The sequence below is a fragment of the Pleurodeles waltl genome, chromosome 9 (assembly GCF_031143425.1).
Source record: "Pleurodeles waltl isolate 20211129_DDA chromosome 9, aPleWal1.hap1.20221129, whole genome shotgun sequence".
In the NCBI taxonomy this organism is placed as follows: domain Eukaryota; kingdom Metazoa; phylum Chordata; class Amphibia; order Caudata; family Salamandridae; genus Pleurodeles; species Pleurodeles waltl.
The window spans coordinates 697,073,965-697,088,236 of record NC_090448.1 but is presented as its reverse complement, the minus strand read 5'-3'; the positions used below and the strand labels follow the sequence as shown (position 1 = coordinate 697,088,236).

The 14,272-nt window shown below is 46.2% G+C and overlaps 1 protein-coding gene across 1 annotated transcript in view; it reads left to right on the top strand.

Annotated features, from left to right (window-relative positions):
• Positions 1-14,272, top strand: part of ATG2A (autophagy related 2A) — a 2,189,461-nt gene that overhangs the window by 2,133,509 nt on the left and 41,680 nt on the right. The window contains exon 41 of the mRNA XM_069207806.1: positions 1,464-1,616. Within this exon, the coding sequence (XP_069063907.1) occupies positions 1,464-1,616 (153 nt within the window). The remainder of the gene's footprint in view (positions 1-1,463; positions 1,617-14,272) is intronic.

Here is a 14,272-nt window from a genome sequence, read left to right as displayed (position 1 = left end):
CTACTGTAGGCCAGGCTGTATTAAGAACACTATTTCAAACAACTTCAACTCCTACAGGCTAGCCACCGCTATTTTTTGGGAGGACTAACTGCTTTGTAGTCTATGCATAGCATGTGTATGCAGCTACACATGCCATCGAACGGAAAATGTCACTTACCCAGTGTACATCTGTTCGTGGCATGTAGTGCTGCAGATTTACATGCACCCTCCCTCCTCCCCGGAAGCCTGTAGTCGTTCAAGTTTAACATTTGTACATATGTATATACATTTACATTTGCATGGACATCTCTTTATATTCTTATACTCTATCACTCCTTCCTTCACCCTTTGAGGGAAAACAATCTAACTATAGAGTCTATGTCCATGCGCACTGTAACCGAGAGGAGGAGTCACTCGATCCTGTGACTCTGAAAAGACTTCTTCGAAGAAAGACAACTTGTAACACTCCGAGCCCAACACTAGATGTCGGAAGAGCTATGCATAGCATGTGAATCTGCAGCACAACATGCCATGAACAGATGTACACTGGGTAAAAAGAAGTTATCACCTCAATGTGGTGGTTCAAATGCGTTCAATAAAAATGTAAAATTTTAAAACGTTTAACCACAGCGTGCAATTTTAGTAGAACAGTGCCAACGCTTTCTAGCAGGTAGGTATATATAGAAACCAATTAGTTTTAATGCACATCAGAGGAAAATTGTTTTTATTTGTGCAAAGAAAAAACATTATTAGATACATGCAAAGACAGTTTAAACAAAAGTCTCTGGCCTAATACAAGTATTAGCTCACCAGCCCCAGCACAATGGGTTTGTACAAGCGATCCGACGAAATGGTGTCACTCACAGCACAAGAAAGTCCACATCTGAAGTGTTCTGATCCAATGCCCCATGCTGTATCCTGTAATGGGAGGAAGCAAAATGTGAAAAGGCAGCTGAACACACCAACCTCTCTCTCTCTCTCTCTCTATATATATATTTATATATATATATGTGTGTGTGTGTGTGTGTGTGTAATTTCTGAATTTGTTTTATTACGCAAGGCTAAGTATACAGCTAAAGCTGTTTTTGTTTTGGTGAGACCTAAAATTAGAGACAGAAAATGAAGCACCACAAGATTAATGGCCATGAATGATTTCCAATGTAAAATAAATAGTCTTGAGTGAACAAATGGAACCATGGACAGGAAGACTCCAGGCTGATAAAAAGTGTATATGATCTCAATTTTGTACACAATCCAGACAATTAATATCATGTTGTTGTTAAATTCTAATGAATCAACTTTGTTTGTATTTTAACTTGGATGGTTCTTGTGGAATACAAAATATTAATTTGTAATCTGAGATGCACCACAGGTAACTTGATGTTTTTCTAGCCAATGTTTTTTGAAGGGGGAAACCAAGAGTAGCCTTTGTTGAATTTCCTAGAACACTGTAAACATAACATGTTTGTGGGTTTTGCCCCCAGGCTACTGCAGAGACAGTGTACGATATCCTTTCACCTACACCTCCAGTAAGCAAAGCTTTGATGGATAAAAAATATGCCCGAAAGCTGAAACGCAGCAAACAGCCAGCAGACATACGTGAGGGTGTTGCCAAAGCCTACGACACTGTGCGAGAGGTAAGCAGGTTGTAGTATGTTGTAATGATTCTTGAACATATTCCAAAAGGAGAGGAGTTACCTTAAGATGATATTGGGCAACAGTAGGAATGGGGATTTTATAGTGCCGCTGACACTTTTCAGATTCAAGCAAGGAATTGTTGTAACTCTGACTGGCTTCCTGCCAAATGTTGGCAAAATCTGTCTCTCTCTTACTACAAATGCAAAATACAACTCTTAATTTGTTTTTGTTAGGTTGTTATATTAGGCTTTTTCTAGATCCTGGGGCAGCCAGTTGTTTGGACAGCATTTAAAAAGCGACTGTCATGTACACACTTCTAGAAGTGACTGTGTGGAGCTCCTTCTGCTTTCAGACATCGTTCCTTTCTTTATACATCCATAATTTCAAAGCATATTTATTTTAAATTCCACCAACCCCTTTCAAAAGAACATAGTGTTATGGAAAAGGTACATAGATGATGTACTAGTCAACTAGTCAGGAGACCGTTTGTCCACCTTGCCTTTTTTTCCCCTTGGCTGGAAGGTTGTGATGAGAATTTAAAGTTCACACACATGGCGGACAACAAATCATTGACATTCTTTGACATGACTATATTCGCAGAGGAGGGCAGACTACACTTAAAAACTTAATGAAAACCCACAGATAGGAATACATTGCTTACATTTGGCAGTTTTCACCCTTGCCCTCCCAAAGAAAATGTGCCCTATGGCCAATTCCTAAGACTCAGGAGGATTTGCAGTAAGGTGGTGGATGTTAACCAACAAGCCAAGACCCCTTCAGTCAAATTACAGGTTTATGATTATTTGGAGACCAGCATTAAAAAAACATGAAAAGAGCCAGAAATCAGAATTGAGAAGCACTCTTGGAACATGCACATGAAAAAAACAGAGATTCCCTTAGCCTGTTTCCACTGTTAATATAGTTTCTAACGAGGTAAAAAAAATCATAAAATAAAATTGTCAAACCCTTAACACAGGTTCATGTAAATGGGAAAAACCTATGTTTTCTTATAAGCATGCAGGAAATCTGAAGGATGTGTGGTATCGACTAGACCAAAAAATTACAGGGACTCTAGAACCATGGTCCTAAACTACTGGGGGCTCCCAGACACTGCAGGGCACTATTCCTGTGGTAATTGTAGTATTTGCCACTAAACAATCGCAACAAAAGCTCTGGAGCTAGGCCTGGAAACTACATGGACTATTAGAAAACACACCATTTGCAATTCTACACTAGTAATCTGTATGCCATCTTGCCCCTGTGGGTTACGGTACATTGGTATTACCAGCAGAAAAATAAAAACTTGAATCTGTGAGCACAGAAGCAACATCCGTTGCAAGAGAAGCACCACCAAAATGAAAGAAGATTTCCTGTCCACAGGACATATCACAAATGACCTGACATGGGTGATCATTGAAGAACTTGAGAATGGTACACAGAATCCAAATTAGATATTGTTTGAAAAGAAGCAGATGTGGATTTATCCACTCAAAAAACTGGACTAAATGATAATATCCCTTGGAACATGGCTCCAGTTTAAAATGACTGTACAATGGCAGAGTGGGGTTTCTGAATTTAAAACTCCAATGTCAACTGATTTTTCCATGGATATTTAGATCCAGCATGTTATATGGTGAAGGAATTAATGTGTCACACCAGGGGCTAGACTCCACAAATTAAACACTGTGAATCTGTACATCCTTTGCCAAATATCTGCAATCCTTATATTTTCACCGTCCATTAATGGCTAATTTTTTTTAATGCTTAATCAGTCTGTACGTTTTTGATCCACACACTACATTGTGTGGACAAGGAGTATATATTTCCTATAAATACAGTAGTGTGTTCCCAATCTGTGTATTTTAAAATTATTTCTACGGATATTCTGGAAGAGTCCCCAAACTCTTTTAATTCTGGGCTCTGCTGCCCCCGGTCTAGCTTCAAGTTCAGCAGCCATGCCCATAGCGTTGGGACATCCATAGTTATGCGCACATTGCGAGCATGAAAAATCTCTCAGAATGACCTTTGCCACTATAGTTGCAGGCTCCAAACGGGTTAGCATAATGACGCATGTATCACAAGTCTCACTGCTTTGCGTTGCACCCTGAAGACTGGGAATGAGGCTTCTTACAGATAGATTGAGGTCTCCCTGAGAGACATGTGAATCTAACAAAGATTGTATTCATATACCCATCTTTAGTGTGTGACTACAGGCACCGCCCACCTATAGGTGTCTATGATGCTTTTGGTCATACCACTTAATGTGGTTCAATTAGTCAATTTTTTTGAGTTTGGTTGATTGAAATGCATGTACTACACGGCTAATTATAAATGCCAAGGTCACAGGGAAACTGCACTTTCACCTTTTTGAAGCACATGATAGCAGACTGCATGAACTTAGTGCTGTCATTAAAGATAAAACTTTACACTTCATGTGCATGACTACCAATGAATTTTTTTATTACATGTATATCTATTTCTTTTTACCTTGATCATTAAAGTTGAACGGACAGGGCATGAGCCTGTGTTAAGTTAAATGTAACAAAGATCATAAGTTATGGCATAATACTTTTGAGAGCACAATCAATAGAACGCATGTGTACACTAGTATTTGATAAGCACAATATAAAAGAGATCTTTTGGTCCTGAAGAAAGCCTTTGGTGGCATATAGAAACATGGCTGAAACATGTAGACCAAGATGTGAGAGACCGTAAAAGCCTCAGTTCACATCTACCATTTTTTTTTACCTTACCAAAGATTGCCATAATTATATATTCATTTTTGGTAGGGTTTCCTTGAGGTAATTTTAATAATCTTGACCTCTGAATAACCAACCTACTCTGCAGTAACACAGGAGTCGTAGTACATTTAGATGCACTAGGCGTCCCAGGTGTGGAATCCTGTTATGAAGCATGCCACTAACAGATGCTAGTAGGTGGGGGTTCTTCTAAATAAAATAATCAGCAGTCCCCATAGTACTCATTAGAGTCTATCTAGGACACAGGTAGCTGACTCTGTTGTTTGGCAAATAAAGGTAGGGAAGTGGAGAAAGCCCCCATTCTTCTCACTCTCCTTATCATAGTGACTCCCTTCTGTGTCACCAAATTGGGTGCCAAAACACTTTGATGTATATGACAAAAGGGTTCTCTTTCGCCAGCTTTGCCATTAGGTCCTTGAACGGCTGTCTGCCTCTTGGAGAGATACACACACACCACTTGAGAAACGGCTAGGGATCTCATGCTGGGTGTCCCTGACAAATTCAGGAAAGCCCAAGCCCAAACATATCAGGACAGACGAGATGCTGTGACAAATCTCTTGAAGGACGGTCTTGACACAATGGAGTTTGCAGGCCAGGCCATGGGCACTGGGGTTGCGATTAGGTGACATGCCACATATCTCTTCAGTAACATATAAGCATCCCTTCTTGACATCCCATTTGATGGTTTTATACTTTCTGTAGAAAAGTCTGACTTAGTTTGAGAGCATTTTGAAGACAGTTGTGTCACAGACACTATTTGGGTTTACTGTCACCGACCCATGAGTTCCACCATCAGTACAGGAAATTCCAAGGGCACTCTCAAGGCCTAGCTTATCTCAAATAACAGCCCTCGCAACCTGTACAGCAGCCAACAAAGACTTTTCAGTGGCTCACACACTGCAAAGGCGTTCATGCTTCCTTGATTTCCATTTCCAGGGGCATGATCAGCTGGTGTGGGGAAGATTTTTTCCACAGGGCTATAAAGGTATAACACCAGATCCCTGGGTGTTATGGATTGTGTGGGGGGGGGGGGGTTTCACTCTAAATTCAGTGCATCATGCTGTCATCCTTCTGCACGAAGCCCCTTCTCTTTTGGCCAAAAGGTGATAGAGGGGATTCTGGAAATGTAGAAAGGAGAAGGGTGCTACTACGGCATTTTTTGGTGCCTAAGAACGGTAGAGAACTGAGAGAGATTTTGATCAAGACTCCCTCAACACCTTACTGTGGAATGACTAATTCAATATGCTCACTCTGGCTCAGGTCCGTTTCACTTTGGATCCAGGGAATAGGATGGTATTCTTAAATCGTGCAGGATGTGTATTTTCACATGCCTGCTCTGCAGTTCCACAGATGCTATCTTCCTTTTGTGTTGGGGTTTGGATATTTCCAATTTGCCATTCTACGCTTTGGTATCACTTCTGCCCCTCGGGTGCTTAGAAATTTTATGGCAAGATGTCATGGGCACTGCGCTGACCCTGCAACCTGTGTCCTTGCTGAGCTCTGTTTGAGGGTCTTGGCTACAGAATGCCATAGAGGTCCTTCTCTAGCATCTTGAGGCTGATTAAGAGGCACACTGATCTCCTTGACTGGGCTGAGATACTGTCTTTGACAGACGAAAGAGCCCCAGCAGTGTCACAGTCGTAGAATCACTAAAGAAACAAGATGGTGTACACCACTGAGAATCGGCTGCTGTGCCAAATGGGGGACCCTAAAGGTTAGAGAACATTGAATAGTGGGGTGTCTGGGTGGCACCTCACCCTCCATCCAGAGATGGGGACCTTTGCTGCAATTACCAGGGATCACCATGCTTTACAATCTGAATTTCCCTCCTGTAGGAAGTTGGCTCTGTATATACTAATTCAAAGTGAGAGATAGTGTGCACAGAGTCCAAGGGTTCCCCTTAAAGGGCAGATAGTGACAAAATTAGATAATACTCAGGGGTGTGGAATTTATTAAAATATCTACTTGTCCAGGGGACAGGTTGCTTCTCAAATCTACTTGTCCTGTATAAAGATCTACTTGTCCCTTTGGTGCCATGTAGTGTGGTGCCAAATTATGGCAGCAATCTCATTATGAAGGAGCTCTGATAATAGCCTCTCTGATTATGCCAGGGCTACTACCACAGTAGGGCTTGAATACTTGCAGTTTCAATCCCTACTGTAGCAATTTCCTTATTTTGCCACCTTTCTGCAGATCTGCATACTGGGGCTGGGGGAAGCAGTAAGCAATAGTTCCAAGGCTGGAATGCCTTTGAGTCTGCAAACCTACTAACCTGCATATTTTAAAGATTTTCACCAGCTTCTCTCTAATATTTTCCCATAATAAGAAAGGTTGGACATTTACTCTTGACAATGGCAGAATTAGAACTTCTTCCAGGGTTGGGAAGAAAGTGGCTGGAGGGAAAATGAACTTGTAAATGCTCAATAGATTTTCACATGAGCAAATCTACACATGCGTATTTACCCATGCTAAAATACAGTTCACAAATATTTTATAGGGGTACGACATATACCATGGGTGCACTTTTGTGACTTTCTTTAAGAATTTGCGGCCACATGTAGGTTGGTTCAGATTTGCGACTCGCAAATCCGAATGTAGGATGGTGTCCCTGACACCATCTGTGATTCGCAAGGGATTCGCAAATGCCCACCTCATGAATAATCATGAAGTGGGTCGCAATTTGCGACCCCCTTGCGAATGGCGGCCCTCACAGCAATGGTGGCCTGCTGGAGACAGCAGACCACCATGTCTGTGACTGCTTTTCAATAAAGCAGTTTTTTTTTGTAATGCAGCCCGTTTTTCTTAAAGGAAAACGAGATGCATTACAAAAAACGAAAAATGAAACGTTTAAGTTTCATTTTTTCAGAGCAGGCAGTGGTCCGCAGGACCACTGCCTGCTCCGATTCTTTTTTTACAGTGACATTCACAATGGGGAAGGGGTCCCATGGGGACCCCTTCCCTTTTGCGAAAGTGTTAGCACCCATTTGAAATGGGTGCAAACTGCGATTGGTTTGCGCCCGCGTTCGCAAAACAATCCTACATTGCACTGCGAGTCGCAATTAGGAAGGGAACATCCCTTCCTAATTGCGAGTCGCAAACCCGTTTTGCGATTCGGTAACCAGGTTACCGAATCGCAAAACTGGGTTTGTGCATCGCAATGTGCTTTTTGCACATCGCAAACAGCGAAAGTCGCTGTTTGCGACATGCAAAAAGCTACCTACATGTGGGTCTTGGTCCCTAATTAGGTCTGGTGTTAACAAAGACATTTTGTTTTTATTAAACTTCTATTTCTCTCTCTTTCGGCTGGCTTTACTGTGAGTGATCGCATTCTGCTTTTCCACAAGGAGCATATTGGCACACAAAGTAGTTTTGTTCAGTGTCAGGAACTACAGTGGCAATCAGTGACGTAACGAAACTGGAGGGTGCCCCTTTGCAAAGAACATGGAGGAGCCCCCTCTCCAGACTCACTCAGGGCAGGTGCTGGGCTGAAGGGGCCCCCTGGAGGGCGGCTGCGGGGCCTTTGTTATGCCACTGGTGGCAACGTGTGCTTTTAGAGTTCAAAAACATTTTGGGGGGTTTTTGCCAGTGTTTGTTACAATGTTGAGGGCCTGGTAGCTCCCACAACAATAAAGTGTTACAAAAGCCATGTCAAAACAAGACACGCATTGATGAAACTAAAAGACTTATAAAAATATGTCAGATCCGTTGGCTTTGTCAGTGTTTGTTTACTTTCATGCTTCCCATAATCGTGTTGAAAATGGTTACACTGATTTTCCATTAGAAATATTTTTGGGAAATACTAGCATGCATCAAAACATTTTACTAAATGACACTTCATTTGCATCTAATCAGAGAGCATTCTGGGAGCATTACACTTAGCCTCATAGCCTAAACGTTTCAAACATGTGTATACACGTTTTTTTTTTTTTTTTTTTACTGGAACCAACGTCAGTAGTGAAGTGTGACCTTAAAACATTTATTTACAGCACTCACCCTAATAATGAAGGCTTTCAAATAATGAACCATAAATACAAGTTCGAACAGAATTATCTTTTGGAAACACATTACCTCAACTGCAGAGAGTTCCACTCTCTGTAAACAGGCAGCCAAAGGGTTTGTGCTGCAGAGGGTTGGGCCTCCTTGTCCCAAGGACAAAGTAAACATAAAAACTTGTTGCCCTTGACCCCAAACAAGATGTCCCGGGCGTCGGGCTATAGGAATTCCACATCCCTGAATACTAATGCTCTATTTTGTGGTACTGTAGTCGAGCAGTAGGCTTATCAGAGGGTAGTGTTAAGCATTTGTTGTACACACACAGGCAATAAATGAAGAAAACACACTCAAAGTCTGAACTCTAGGCCAACAGTTTTTATATAGAAAAATATATTTTCTTAATTTATTTTAGAACCACAAGATTCAAGATAAGTACATAAAATGCAAGGTACTTCACACAGGTAAGTATAGAACTTTGATTTAAAACAGTAGTGCACACAGTTTTAGTTAAAATGGCAAAAAGCTATTTTAAAAGTGGGCACAGTGCAAAAATCAACAGTTCCTGTGGGAGGTAAGTTTGGTTAGTTTTTGCAGGTAAGTGAAGCACTTACACAGTCAGTCTCCTGGGCATAGACAGCCCACTGTTGGGGGTTCCATGCAACCCCAAAGTCACCACACCAGCAACACAAGGCTGGTCAGGTGCTGAGGTCAAAGGAGGGCGCAAAACACATAGGCGCCTATGAAGAACAGGGGTGCTCCGGTTCCAGTCTGCTAGCAGGTCAGGACCTGCGTTCTCTGGGAGCAGACCAGGGGGGGTTGTAGAGCACGGGGACACACACACAAGCACACAAAACACACCCTCAGCGGCACAGGGGCAGCCAGGTGCAGTGTGCAAAGTAGGCATCGTGTTTGCCATAGAAAGCAATGGAGGGACCTGGGGGGTCACTAAGGTGATGCAGGCAGGGCACAGGGGGGCTTCTCGGGCCAGCCACTGACTGGGTAGGATGAGGGCCACCTGCTGGTCACTCCTGCACTGGTAGGTGGTTCCTCTCGGTCCTGGGGGCTGCAGGTGCAGTGCTTGGTCCAGGGATCAAGTTCCTTTGTTACCAGGCAGTCGCGGTCAGGGGGAGCCTCTGGATCCTCTATGCACGCATCGCTGTGGGGGTGCAGGGAGGTTGACTCAGGTTGTCCACGTCGTTGGAGTCGCCTGGGGGTCCTCTATGCGGTGTTTGTTGTCCTGGACTCAAGTCGGGGGCGTCGGGTGTAGAGTGTGAAGTCCCACGCCTCTGTCAGGAATGGAGAGTCTCTTTAAAAGTTGCTTCTTTGTTGCAAAGTTGTTGCAGTTTCTGAACAGTGCTGCTGTTCTCTGGAGTTTCTTGGTCCTTTAGGTGCAGGGCAGTCTCCTGAGTCCTCAGAGGTCGCTGGTCCTCTTGGATGAGTGGCTGTGCAGGTCCTTTGAGTCTGGAGACAGGCCGGTAGGGCTGGGGCCAAGTCAGTTGGTGTCTCCATCATCTCTGCGGGACTTTCAGGTCAGCAGTCCTTCTTCTTTCTTCAGGTTGCAGGGATCTGATTTCCTGGGTTCAGGGGCGCCCCTAAATACAAAATTTAGGGGTGTGTTTAGGTCACGGGGCAGTAGCCAATGGCTGCTGTCCTTGAAGGTGGCTACACCCTCCTTGTGCCTCCTCCCAGAGGGGAGGGGGGCCCATCCCTATTCCTATTGGGGGAATCCTCCAAACTGACAATGGAGGATTTCTAAAGGCAGGAGTCACGTCAGCTAAGGGCCCCTTAGGGGCTGTCCTGACTGGTAGGTGACTCCTCCTTGTTTTTCTGATTATCTCCTCTGGACTTGCCGCCAAAAGTGGGGGCTGTGTCCAGAGGGGCGGGCATCTCCACTAGCTGAGGTGTCCTGGGGTGCTGAAACAACATGGAGGAGCCGTGGAGGCTCACCGTCAGGTTTTACAGTTCAGCAGGGAGAGGTGAGAAGCACCTCCACCCAGTACAGGCTTTGTTTCTGACCCTGAGAGCACAAAGGTTCTCCCACTATGGAGTCAGAAACTTGTCTGGTTGTGCCAGACTGGCAGCAGCTGGTCAGCCTAGCACTAGGAGTCGGAGTGGTATTCAGGGGGCATCTCTAAGATGCCCTCTGGGTGTATTTTACAATAAATCCCGCACTGGCATCAGTGTGCATTTATTGTGCTGTGACGTTTGATACCAAACTTCCCAGATTTCATTGTAGCCATTATGGAACTGTGGAGTTCGTAATTGACAAACTCCCAGACCTTATGTTCTCTATGGCTACCCTGCACTTACAATGTCCAAGGTTTGGCTTAGACACTGTTGGGGCATAGTGCTCATGCAACTCTGCCCTCACTTGTGGTATAGTGTACCCTGCCTTAGGGCTGAAAGGCCTGCTAGAGGGGTGACTTAACTATGCACAGGCAGTGGGTTGTGGGCATGGCAGTCTGAGGGGAGTGCCATGTCGACTTAGTCTTTTTCTCCCCACCAGCACACGCAAGCTGTGAGGCAGTGTGCATGTGCTGAGTGAGGGGTCCCAGGGTGGCATAATACATGCTGCAGCCCTTAGAGACCTTCCCTGGTCACAGGGCCTTTGGTACCAGGGCTACCATTTACAAGGGACTTATCTGTGTGCCAGGGCTGTGCCAATTGTGGGAACAAAGGTACAGTTTAGGGAAAGAACACTGGTGCTGGGGCCTGGTGAGCAGGGTCCCAGCACACTTTCAATCATAACTGGCATCAACAAAAGGCAAAAAGTTAGGGGGCATTTTCCTACACCTCCCCCACTGAGTTTGAGGCAACCACGCTGAGTGTGCCAGAGCTAAGGAGGTGACGGCAGAAAGGCTCCTGGACTGACAAGGAGTAATTGCGTCTTCTGCCCAATGAAGGCTCATGATGGTGTCCAGTTAACAAACAATATGTGCAGGAGGTTTGAAGGCGCTGCCCCAATAGCCACTTATGGTTTGTTGGACCTTGGTGCCTGCTGGAGTTGTTGAGTTGCCAAACAGCTGGAAGTGCAATATTTTTAGTGCCTGTCTGGCAACCTGTGCTGACAATCCTCTTTCTCTGCCACCACAGATCCTGGAGCTCAGGTGGTGGTGAGAGACCCAATGACATGCCAAGGCAGCCTAAAACAGCTTTGGGCCTGGTCAGTGTGCTCCCAGGGGCTTCAAATGCTAGGTGACGAGCCTGGTTCCAGATACCTCTCTGGCTTAAGCTGACCTCCAGTGCAGAATAGAACAAGCTACCATGGAAGTGGAGACAGAGGGGGTGATGGACCAGGGTGCCCCCTCTCCCTCCCTTTTTTGTCTCCCACTTTACCTAAAGCACCTAAAATGCCATCCACAAAAAACCTTTATCCAAAATCAAGGGAAGGAAAGGCCAGATAGAATAGACTCTCATGCTTCTTGGGAAAATCAAGCCACAATGCCAGCACAGGACACTCTGGTAGCCCAAGTTTCGGCCACCAAGGAGGACATTCAAGTCCTCATCAAGGACTGGAATCAATGGTGTGCTAAGACGCGACTAGATCAAGTGAAAACCTTCACCACAGAGCAGGCCCAGAAGCAGAACATTCTTGCAGAGAAAGTGGGAGCACTGTATGCCCAACATGCCCTAATCCTTGACAAATTTGAAGATGGAGAACACAGGTCCTGGAGAAACCACATCAAGAGTATCAACCCAGATGTCCCCTGCAGAGACCTTGAACAACATGTTAAACAACACTTTGGCCATGTCCTTCAGGATGTTAAGACTGCAGACATACTACTTGACTGCACACACCAAGTTTACTCTACCTACCAAACCTGTCAAAACCCACCGCCTGACCAGAGTATCCTTCTACAAATTGAAAGAATGTATTATATCTGATAGAGACTTCTAGCTGCAGCTTCCTTACCTTAGAATTCCCTGGCGTCAGCTTCGAACCCTGAGTTTTTTCTGAGCAGTACCCTGCGCGCACGCTGTCTGGCGGCGGCGTTCGGATCCGCGTGCGTCGACCAGCTCCGCGTGCGTCGTCAGCGTCGTTGGAGCCGTCTATGACGTCACGGTTGTCTATATAGACGCCGAATCGGCTCGCGTACGTCAGTTCTTTTCCTTCCGCGCTGGTTAAGCACAGTTTTGGAAAGAGCTACCCTGCTTCGACGGTTTGTCGATGCTTTTTTTGCTGTTTGGAGTCATGTCTTCAAGAAAGACAGGATTAAAGCTGTGTGGTGCGTGTCATTGCACCATGTCGGTGACGGATCCGCACAGAGTTTGTCTTTGGTGCCTGGACAAGTACCACGATTCCACCTCGTGCTCCGACTGTCGGGCCATGGCGCCGAAGGCCTTGAGGTAGAGATCCCTTAAGCTTCTTGCAGCCCGACATTCGTCTTCGGTCGGCGCGACTCCGCGGCTGTCACGGTCTCGCAGTAGGAGGAGGTTGCGGCACCGCTCCCGGAGCCCCAAGTCCTCTTCCTCGCATTCGAGGTCATCTGAAGGTAAGAGGCACAAGAAGAAGAAGAAGTCCAAGCGGACTTTGTCTTTGCCACGCCTGTCGGCCGGCGAGGCGTCTAGGGAACGTCGACGTTCCGAGCGCGGTTCTGCAGAGCCATCGCCAGGGTCGACTCCGCGGCTTCCCCCCCTTTCCGGGGACTGGATCAACCCCCGCTCAAATAAAAGAATTCTACGAGCCCATGTGTCTTTGTTTTTGAGCGGGCTGTACCCTCGGGTGGGTCTTCGGGCCCCGCGGGCTTAGCAGGGGCCCCTTCGGATTCGACGCCGGCGGCTTCGGCCTCGGCGCCGTTGGGGACCTCAGGATCCGATACCAGATCTGGACCGGCGCCAGTCTCTCACAGTCGGCCTCCTTCGGTGCCGGGTCCGACGTCGACGATTCCGCCACCGGCGCCCACGGTTGGTAGCCCCATCCTTATTCCGGATGATCCGGAGTCGGATCAAAGTCGTAGGACGTCGACTCCGACTACGGACGAGCCGATTCGGCCCAGATCATTGTCTGAGCATTATTTAGAACAGCCAGACTCAGGAGAGGAATGGGAGTGGTCTGAGGACACTTTAGAATCAGGATTGCAGCAAGACTGGTATGAGGATGTAGGGGAGGCCAGTGGACTGGACATGTCTCCAGATACTGGTATGCTCTCTCCTCCTAATGTGGCTACGGAGGAGTGGGCTTCTTTCGCTATGGTGGTGCGTAGGGCAGCTGAGGTCTTGGACCTAGATTTGCCTATGGTGCCAGTCAGGACGAATATCATGACAGAAGTGCTTCAGCCAGGGGTGTCAACATCGGAGCCGTTGTTGCCCTTCAATGAGGCTCTTACAGACGTCCTTCTGGGTACGTGGTCCAAACCCAGCACAGAGGCTCCTGTGAATAGGACGGTCAGCCGCCGCCATAAACCCGCTCCCAGCGACCCTAGTTTCCTGACACAACACCCCACTCCTGAGAGCTTGGTTGTCCAAACCTCTACTTCCCGTGGTGCCTTCCCTTCCACTCCCCCGCATAGAGAATCCAAGAGGCTGGATCAGCTTGGGAAGAAGATGTTTTCTTCCACCAGCCTGGCATTGAGGTCTGTAAACACCTCTTGCCTATTGGGCTGTTATTCCCTTACTTTATGGGATACAGTGGTGCAAGTGCTGCCCCAGGTTCCGGAGGGCGTATGGAACACTCTCACCCAGGCTGTAAAGGATGGGAGAGATGCAGCCAAGTTTACAATCCGGTGTGGCTTGGACACGATCGACTCGCTGGGCAGAGCGATTTCATAGTCAGTGGCCCTATGTCGCCACGCCTGGCTACGTTCTACTGGTTTTTCAGGGGATGTCCAGTCCAGCTTGATGGACATGCCCTTTGATGGCTCTCGCCTTTTTGGCGAAAAGGCAGACTCCGCGCTTGAGAGGTT